This window comes from Meles meles, chromosome 17 (genome assembly GCF_922984935.1).
Source record: "Meles meles chromosome 17, mMelMel3.1 paternal haplotype, whole genome shotgun sequence".
NCBI lineage: Eukaryota > Metazoa > Chordata > Mammalia > Carnivora > Mustelidae > Meles > Meles meles.
The window spans coordinates 49,795,534-49,806,071 of record NC_060082.1 but is presented as its reverse complement, the minus strand read 5'-3'; the positions used below and the strand labels follow the sequence as shown (position 1 = coordinate 49,806,071).

At 44.1% G+C, this 10,538-nt stretch overlaps 1 protein-coding gene across 1 annotated transcript; it reads right to left on the bottom strand.

Moving 5' to 3' along the window:
• Nucleotides 1-645: 645 nt before the first annotated feature.
• Nucleotides 646-9,088, bottom strand: ARPC5 (actin related protein 2/3 complex subunit 5). Its single transcript, XM_045983304.1, has 4 exons — nucleotides 8,758-9,088; nucleotides 6,361-6,433; nucleotides 3,830-4,006; nucleotides 646-2,022 (listed from the first exon to the last, which is right to left on the bottom strand). Exons 1-4 carry the CDS (start codon nucleotides 8,898-8,900, stop codon nucleotides 1,960-1,962), a joined length of 456 nt encoding a protein of 151 aa, XP_045839260.1. The 5' UTR covers nucleotides 8,901-9,088; the 3' UTR covers nucleotides 646-1,959.
• Nucleotides 9,089-10,538: the final 1,450 nt, after the last annotated feature.

Genomic DNA, 10,538 nt, shown 5'->3' with positions numbered 1-10,538 from the left:
CCAGAGGAATTGGGTGAGCCAGTGGTTTTCAGCCAGCATCCACTCTGAATCAGTCTCTATGCTGCCCTAATTGTTAAATATTTTTACTCTCTCCCTGAGTGAAGCAGATAGAAAACACCCATTTGGGGGACTATAAAATACGGGAACGCCAACAACACTGATAGTCATGAAAATGATGTTAAGAAGGATTTTACAAAGAAGTATTGCAATATCACTTCTGTTTTCATTTTCAAGTTGGTAAGGGGTTATACTGTACCGACTTGACTATTATTTCGCTTAACTCCCAGCCTTCTGAGTTGCCCTTTCGGTTTCTAGAGCTTTAGAGCAAGCATCTAATCAGGGCCAGTGTGGAGACAGCAGCTGCTAGGCTACCTGGCACATTCTAGTTTTGGTCTTTGGGCAGTGATACTTGGGGGCTCAGCTGGCATCCAGAGGGCTACGGAATCATTCCCAAGGCTCCAGCGGTACCCTGCCTTCATCAATGACTCTCTCCTTTACTCCTGTCCTTTAGATGTGAATAAAGGAGATTTAGAAATCTTCTGTACCAAATTACTTCTTGTCGAAAGTACCATAACCTACTGGCAAAACAGGAAATCTTCGCCCTTAATTAACCACACATTCGTAACTATTAAAATAAGAGAAAAATAAATTATTCAACACTGACATTTTATTTCCTGAACTTTATCATTTTTACAAAACAAAACAAAACAAAAAGCAGGTATCAAAAACAGCAAAGAGGTTATAGAATTTCTCCACCCGTTCTCACATAAGACAGTGATTACAAAACTGGTGTCCAATGTAAATACTAAACACAGGCTGATTTCCCTCTTGGCCATGTGCGTTCAGGTGGTTTGTTTTGGAGTTACTGAATGGTAACGTTTTATAAGCACCGGTCATTTTTTGAGAACCGATTTGGTTTGTCCAACAGAGTAAACACTTTTTGCTATGTGGCATTTTCCTTTTTTAAAAACCACTGAGCTAAAATACAGACTGTATATGTGTCTGGATCCGAACCAAATCTTTTAAGATCCCAATTACCCTAAAAAACACTGAAGACATTTATAGGGCATATTAAACACTAGTTATATACCTCATAATGTCTAAGGCAGCTATTATATTTCTAAAGAAAAGAGCGTTTCATTCAGAGGCTGCCCAGAGTTTGAACTTCATCATTGTTTCTACGTCTTTTCTCATTTGGAGTAGTTTCCCCACATTGGGTCATAACATTAGAACAAAGTTTTATGCTCATGCCAAACTGGCTCTGGCATTTCCTAGATACATTTTTGTAGAGCAAGACTCCTTGCTCTGGACCCTGGAGACCACAAAGAAATCGAGAGGCCATGATTATCGGATGCAGAGAGGAAGAAGCGTACTTAAGCTCACGTGATCTGGAGGTAAGCAGAAACAAAGCTGCAACTTGGAGTGGTGTTCACCCACCACTCATTCCAGAAACACAGTTTGCTTAAATAAGGGATTATGGTCCAGTTTTGCAATGTTAATAGCTGCCAGTTTCTCAACTGTATTTTTTATAAAGATCATTTCCTGGCTAGCAATGAGTTAGGAAACTGGCCTCAAATTCTGATCAAATTTCTCACTATTAGTCAAAGACAAAACGAAACACCTTAAAAAAAATGCAAAACAAAACAAAACCCCACCAGCCAGTAGGGGTTAAAATTGCACAATTAAACTTGAAGGCAAATTGTACTATATACAGACAGGTATACACCAAAATCGTTTTTGAGAGCATGGAATACTGTTCATAAACATTTCCTCTGTATTATCCCAATTTTCATGAAAGGAAAACTGATATGTGATTTTGTTCTTTACAGATATGAAAAAGGAAGCAAGAAGGCAAAGCTGAGAGAAACAGATGCTGCCTGAAGGGCAGCGGTGGCATTTGGTTGTTTTGGTCTTTGTACCAGCGACTCCCACACCCACGGGCTATCCAGTTCCTGCCGACTACACGGTTTTCCTTGCAGTCAGGACTCGAACAATGGACCCGACTCCTCCAGCAGCAAGTGCCTAAGAACAAACCAAAACGTAAATGCCGATGGAATCAGAAAGGGTCAATTCTCATACCAAGTAAAACATTTTTCTTAAAGAAGGAATGTGTCCAGCTATTGGCTTCGGACTCATTAATTTGCACACCCATTTCCTGCATACCCATCATGCGCCAGGCACTGTTCTCAGCACACAGAGACCCACACCACCTTTGGAGTCCCTGCCTCGTGCACCCACATGCCAGTGAGACAGTCGCTGATATTCTAGTATGTTGTGTTCGCGTAACAGGATGTTCTTACAGCATGTGCTTGCCTCACGTGTAAATGAGGACTTTCGTATTGCTCCCCTAGCTCTAGCAGGAAGAAATTCGAACTGGGATCAACTACCCTAAGTTCCATTTAGATCAGCCAGTCTGTCAGATTCTTTCCCTATTCCCCCAAGCTAAGAATGTATTATTCAATAGCTAAGAACGTGGGAACTTTAATTTTGACTTTCCCTTCAAAAACTGCAAGTCCTGAGTATCAGGAATTGAAAGCTCTGGCTTACTTCCTGAATACTTCTGTTTACTGGGTACCATGTTGGATGCTAGGGATAGAGCATCTTCTGGTCTACCAGGAAGGGACAGATATATAAGGAGATCATGCTAGTATAATGTATGCAGTGACAGAGGTGTGTCCTCAGTGAGCAGGCACTCAGGCACAGAGAAAATCCTGAGCAAAGGTCAAGGAGTGTGAAACAATACGGTGTATTCTGGGAAAGCATACGATTACGCCACTCACTGCGGGAGCATGGGGGGAAGGACAACACAGCAGAGGAGCGGCTAGACTTGGGAACTTGGGCTTCATTCTGCAGGTGGCTGACGGGGTAGATCTGGATTGGAGAGAGGGCATTCTGGCAACCGGGTGGAGAACAGATTCGAGGGAGGCAGAACTGGTAGCTGGAGCCCCGGACAGGAAGTTACAGCAACAGAAGGAGAGAGGCTGCAAAGAGCTGCATTAGAGAGGTCTCCGAGTGCATGGCTGGAGACTTACTTAGCGGACAGAATGGCAAAGACTGGTGACTGATGTTAGGAAGCAATCAAGGCTTAACATGGGCCTCAGTTTCCCCATCTACCAAAACAGCTATGACAGCAAGCTTTCTCTCCTAGTATTTTTATGAGGATTAAAGGAATTAATATTTGTAAAGTGCTTGGGACAGTGCTTAGAATACAGTAAGTGCTCCATCAATGTCTGCTATGATCCTGACACTGGGCAGGAACCAGGTGGCTTAGGTTTTTAAGCGGGCTCTTCACCTCTAAATTGAAGATGACAAATATGTTTATATACCTTGTAGGGTCATTATAAGGCTTAAATGAAACATCAACTAATGGTACAGTGACTGGCAAATGGGAAGTGTTCCTGAACAGGATGACCATATACATTACTCTCCAACTGGTACACTGGAGACTGAAAGGGAACTAGTCATAATTATGTTGGGAGAACAGGCATAAACTGGGGCCATCTTGGGAAAACGGGGAGGTCTGGTTACCCCATCCATACAAGTTAGCTCTCTTTATCTGGCCATGGATGAGCCATCAAGTGACTTGACAAAGACGAGTTTTACTATCTCTTTAGTGTGTGTTTTCATCACTGAATGTGTTGTGAACGAGAATCTCTTAAAACCAAGGTCAGTAAGCATAAATCTAAACTTTCATTTTCATGCATTTATTTGTAAAAACAAAGATCTGCAGCCGAGAAGTCAAAATAATTATTTAGGTGATAGAAGGTGTGTCATTGTTTCTTTCTATTATAAAGGAGCCATAGTGATTTATTTAGAATTCGTAACTTACCTTTTCATGCCATTGCAGTAACACAGCACTGCTATTGTCAGAGGGGCTCTCGAAGCCTTTATAAATATACTTCATTAGAAGATCCACACCGTTCTTGTCCAGGGATTGAACTGCCTTTTCAATATCATTTGCTTTAAAAGAGATGAGCACCTTCAAAACAATGCTGCCTGCTCGATCCTGGGGATAAATAAAGAACAGAACATTTATTTTTATCTATCAATTTATTTATTTATTTTTAATTAATGTTTTTTAAAAAAACATTTTTATTTATTTGACAGAGAGAGAGAATCCCAAGTAGGCAGAGCAGCAGGCAGAGAGAGAGGTGGAAGCAGGCTCCCCGCTGAGCAGAGAGCCCTATGTGGGGCTTGATCCCAGGACCCTGAGATCACAACCTGAGCTGAAGGCAGAGGCTTAACCCTCTGAGCCACCCAGGGGCCCCAGAACATAACATTTAGACGTGCGTGTGAAGTGGTTGTTCCAGAAAGGCTCCACTGAGGTGACATTAAAACCTGATGGGACATCAAAGAAGCATCCTTGGGTATATCCGAGAAAACCATTTCGGACAGAGGAAAGAACAAATGCTGTTACTATGTGCCCAGGGTGTTCAAGGAACAGCAGAAAGCTCCCTGGAGGCCAGAGCAATATGGCAGAGTAGTAGGACAGGAAGTCAGAGAGACAGCAGGAAGACAGACCACGTAAGCCCCGCAGGCCACTATGAGGATTCTGGCTTTAAGAGAAATGAGAAGATGTTGGAAGGTTTTGAGAAGAACAGAGACATAAACTGACTTGTATTTTAACGGGATCCCTTTGGCTGCCATGGCGAGAATAAGCTGATGCCGGGCTGGTGGGGGGCGGGGGGGCACAGGGAACGAGGCAGAGCTGGGAGACCATTTTGGAAGGGACTGCAAGAATATAGGCTAGCTTGGGCGAGCATGGGAGCAGTAAGGGGGGACAGACTTTTGACATGTTTGAAGGAGAGCTGAAAGGATCTGCTTACAAACACATATGATAACGTGCCCATTTTATTAAATCAGTATTTAAATTCTACTTCTTCACCTCAAAAAAAACCCTGAGGACAAAGAAAAAAATGAACTGCAATTCTATATTGAACCATCCTTCAATAATAATAAATAAAAATAAGCTTTTAAGAACACTCATTTTAAGTTTCATATCTACAGTCAAGATATAAGATATAGTGATCTTCATTTCTTGATGATTTTTTTTTCTTTGATAAAAGGCTGCTCCAAGAGCCAAGTCATTTTTTCACCCATGAAGGAAGCAAAGAGAACACTTAATTTACCCTTTCAACAATTTCACCTTGCCTATTCAAGAGTGGTATCTTTGGCATTCCTAATGATCAGGAGTTTACAGAATGTTTCTACCACCTATCGCTGTCTTCAGTTTAAAGACTATGCAATTACCCAATTTAGAAAAATATTCTTAACCACCACAGCTATAACCTCCCACCCGCAAACTGTGATAAAAACTCACCCATGTAAAAGCAGAAGGTGGTAAAACTGAAATTTCAATGACCTCTCTCGTCACTTTCAAAAACCAAAGAAAGTGTTTCCTCTCATTGTTGGCGAGGTAATTATTATACATCTACTTAAATTATTACTAGTATTCAGTTAAAGGGATCCTTAGGGTTCCTACAGACAATGGGGTCAGAGCTCTGGGCTTCATTTTCAACAATCAGTAAATAAGTTCTCCAGAATTTCCGGAAAGACCACTGCTGGGGATGTTAGGTCACGTTTTTCTGAAGGGCAATTTGGCAATACCACTTGTACCAAAAGCCTTAAAAAATGTGCATTCTAAAACCCAGCAATTCACTTCTAGGCAGTCATTCAAAGAAAAAAAGTAACAATATACCCCAAATGTTCATTGCAGTACTGTTTACAACAAGTCAATAATCTAAACATATGACAAAAGGAGATTAGTTACATGTAAACTGCAGCCCATCTATATGCAGCCATTAAAAAAGATGCTTTTGAAATAAACTTATTGCCAAGGAAAGATGTTCATGTATAGTAAAAAAAAAAAAAGCCAGTTACAAAACTCCATTAAAAGAAAACAAAACAAGACAACTAATACAAAAACTATGTAAGCATATAGCAACACTAAAAAGTAGTCACTGGCTACCGCTGGACGGGGGGGATGAGGAGGATTACCCGTTTGTCCCCTCACTTCTCTGAGTTTTCTATAAACAGTTAATACTTGCATGATTTAGAAAAATTTCTAAAAAGCAACCAGATAGAATCTGTTTATTTTGTAAGTTTTGTTTAGTCTTCAGGCCTTTGCTCAAATTCAACGCAAGTGCCTCCAATAAACACACAAAAAAGATCTCTTATTCTCGTAACTCAGTATTAGATTGCTATTTTTCACATGTAAATTTTTACCTACCAAACTAGAGTAAGCTCTTCCACAACAAAGACAATAAATGGTTAAAATATTTGTTGACTTCATGACACTTCAGAGGATTCTGGTAAGAAAGCTTTGGTATCAGCAGCGATCACTGTGTGTCTGGGACTTACCTTCACCGCCTGACTCTTGGTGTTGATAGGGGGATTTTTCAGAGCTGCCTGGAGGGCGGCTGTCATGTTTCCTGTGATGTAGGTTAAGGGATTGTACCAAAGGGCAGCCCTCAGGAAAGCACTGTAAATATCACTGGTTCTTAAGACCTGACTTTATACATGGAAAGAAAAATTACCACAGTCACTCTGTTCAATATTGGAAAACTCAGCATGTTGGTTTCAAGGATGTCAATCCAATGTAAAATACTGAAGACACGAGAACGTAGTTAAGGCAAAAACCAGTTCTTGTCTGGCTCTAATTACTAAATGAGCACTTTGGTGATAGCCTTTTCTTTTCCAGTAAGACACAGATGCAAACATTATCCAGTTATATTTTTAAAAAATTATACATATCTCAGAATTATCAGGTCCCAAAATGAAACAGCATATTCTCAACCAAGATGTCTTTTTATGTGATTCTGACTGGAAAAATAAAGACCAAACGTTTGCTAGAATTATATTCTCTATGAATTGAAATGCGGGTAGAAAATGCTGGTGATTATTGCAGCACTCTAAATGGTATACCTCAGCAATCTCTCAATATTAATGAAAAGAGGCACTACAAAAGATCTAGTAATTCAAGGACCTTTAGGTAGTAGCTTAATTTTTCTGTTTTGCGTTATTTTCTCTTATATTTCATAAAGGTTATTGAAACTGTTTTAGGTCATACCTATTAAATTTAGTCTTTGAAAGCACCAGTGAGTTAGCAAGTCTGAGACACGGAAGGCCAATCAGACTGTCAGAATATACAGTCATTCCCCTAAAAGGAAAACCACAGAGTTCACTTGTTCCTCCATCTGTAGTGCCTGGCCCAGAGCTTGTCTCTTCTGGTTACAAGAGAAGAAGAGACAGTATCTTTTTATTTTATGATAGTGATTAAAAAGCAGATCCATTATACGGATACAGCGGTACCAGTTAAGATTCATCACCCATCAACCTAAAGTTAGTTCACAAAACATCATTTATCCACCACAAAGAGTGTTTTCAGACAGAGTCATGTTCACTGCTTATGTCTGGGAGAAAGAGAGAAAAAAAAAAGTCTGACCAAAAAAAGCCCAAAAAACAAAAAACCCCTATGGGTGGTGGTAAGCTGTTATTTTCAAGGGTTAATGGAACTTCTAGAAAAGCATGTCTTTTGCAGACTGGCTCATTTTTAAGACCTAAAGCATTTAAGTACTTAAGTAATGCAAAATAGCAACAGCTGACTGTGAAAGCAGTGGAAATCAAAGAAACATCTGTATGTTGATAAATGTTTAGTGCTGTATTTTAGGTGCCTTTAAGACTAGATATAGTTACAACCAATATTTTCACTCATATTTCTCTATTATACTTTATTTAATAGGACATTGATGAGGAAAGGGTTTAGAGTTTTCCCTATCTTATAATACATCCAAGAATAATTAGAAATGAGTGAATTCAGTAATTGAGATTCTCTAAAATTACAGCATTAGTTGTTGCAACATCTACATTTTTCTAAAAAAGATGTGATGCAAATGCTCAAATTTATGAATATTCAAATATGCAAAAACAAAACCCAGGAACTGACAGCCACATTTTAACTGAAATGGAAACGATTTCAGGGTTACAAAAATGATCCTGCTTTGTACAAATGACTCATCGTCTATTTTATTCACTGCGGTTTATTTTAAATATTTCCAGGGATTCTCCCCATGCAATCCCTCTTTCCATTGTCCCTCGCTTAGCAGGTAAAAGCCTCCAACCTTCCTTCTCGGGAGTTGGTTGTTCCGTACTCTTTCCCTTCCTCCCGGTTAACAAATTCTGTACCTCGCAACCTTTATCTTGCCAAATTCCTTTCTCTTTACATAATAATGCTTTTTAAAAACGCCCAAGGGCTAAAGGACAGAGGGCCTCAATTCTGCAAACCACCCCATCCCTCCCAGCAAGGAATAAACTCCTAACGCTGCCAAAACCAAACCACCACAACAGAAGCAGCAGCCTGCTACTCCCAATCACAAATTTCTGGAGCCGATGTGACTCCGGCCAGCAGCGTCCTGGGGAGGACAACGTAAGCGCCCCCCGAGAGCCAGAGGGCAGCACCAGATGCCTCCCCGCGCGCCGCGAGGGCGCGGCCGGCCCCGCCAGTTCCCGGAGGCAGGAACTCCGGCCGCAACCTGAGGAATCGGGGCGGGAGAGGCGCGCCGGGAAGGGCAAGTTTCCGAGGCGGGTCCCTGGGGTCTGGGGGCGACTCAGGTAGAAATGGGAGTGTCCCCTGCCCTCCCAGAGAGACAGATTTAAGTCATGGGCCGCTGGGGGCAGCTCTGCGCCCCTGGCCCGGGGGCTGCGGGGTCCCGGGAGAGGGGCGGGGCGGGGAAGGGAGGCCAGCGGACCCAAGGATATTGCCGCAGGCAGGAGTCCACCTCGCCTTCGTCGGGCCCGGCCTGCCCGTCGCCCCCGTCTTCCTCGTCCACGAACTTGTTCTCGTCGTACTCATCCACGTCCACCTTCCGGAACCGGGCCGACGACACCGTGTTCTTCGACATCCCCGATCCGGACCGGCGGCAAAAGCCTCCTCTGGGTTGCTGCCTCTACCTCGGTAAGCGAAGCCCACCAGGAACCTGCAGCCTGGCGCCTTCACTTCCCTCTTCCGCTCTGGGGCGTCGCCGGCAGTCGGGGCTCGGGCGCTTCTGGGCCTGCGCGCTGGCGGCGCTCCTTCCTCCTCAGCTTCATGCTCTTCTCCAGCCTCCTACGCCGCCCCCGCTCTTCCCCGGGGAGCGCGCGCGAGGGAGGGAGCGCGCTGAACGCAGTGCGCAGGCGCAGGCTCTATGCAGGGAAGGGGCGGTGCTGGGCGAAGGTGGCGGGGGCGGAGGGGGCGGGGCCGGAGGGTGGGCCGAAAGCGGGGCCGCGGGCAGAGGGAAGAGGCGATTGGTCGTCCGATGCCGTCATGTGATCCTCAGAGGGTTTCCATAGCAACGCTTCTCTGCGGTCCAGTCGGGGCGGGGGGTGGGGGGGTCCTTAGGTTGGTGGCTATGGGCACTGGGGGCGGGTGGCTTTTGCTGCCGCCGCCGCTGCCGGCGACCTGTCATCTGGGTCCTGCGTGAGGTCCGGCTGGCCCGGACTTGCCTGTGAGGTGGGATGGGCTGGTTGCCGGACCGAGTCCCCTGCAGTTGGCAGGAGTATGGGGCGGAGTGATGCGCGCCCGGGCGCCCAGCGTCGTTTTAGTTGTCAGAGACATCACTTCGGACCGTGCACTGCCGGTGGCTGCGTTCCTGAGCCGGGAGCCCCTTTCCCCGCGTTGGAACTACGCCGTGCAGCCAGCGGGAGGTCCCCAAGGACGGAGTCGAAAGGTCGTACCTTATCCGTCAGTGCTGTGTGACAGCATCCCGACGGCACCTGCAGAGTAGGTGTCATATCCATTGGGAGGGAGGGGAAGGTTCTGGGCAGGGGCCGGGGTGGCAAACCTGGGGCGAACCTGTGGAATTTGGGGTAGGGTCAGTCACGGACATCTTAAAATAAGTGGCTGTTTGGAGCAAGATTGTTGGAAAAGGATAGGGGCGAGTTACGCTCTCCGGCGATGTGGGGAAACAAAACGGGTGAGGTTTAGTAGAAACCAGATCTTTAAGATTTATATGTGTGACTTAAGATTTGTATGATCCTGCTAGGCCAGCTTTTCCTTACATTTGACATCCTCGTTTCTGAGAGCAAAGCATTTAGGAGGAGATAGAGGCACTAACACTAAAGAAATGGTAGTTGTGCTCTATGTATAACACTGAAGTACAGATATTTGCAGAATAAAATTATTTTGGACATTCAGCTGGACGCTGCTCAGATAGCTTTATGTTTTCCTGACATCCTGTCAGGTCTAGCTCAATCCCACCTCAAGCAGAAAGCCGGTTGTTGCCCTGTTAATACCCCAATCCTTGGTTTCCTGTGCTGTATTGAAAAGAGCACTAGACTCAGAGCCAGAAAACCCTGGCTCAAGTCTTGACTTCGACTCATAATCCATTTGATTGAGGCATGCCACTTAAAATTCTGAATTTCAGGTTCCTCGTTGCACAGTAAATAAAATGTCTTAGAAGTGGAGCTAATAATGCGTACTTCACGAGTCTGTTCTGATGATTAAGTACAGGAAACTGTTCCGAAGCTCTAAAATTCTACATACATGTAAAATATATGTTACT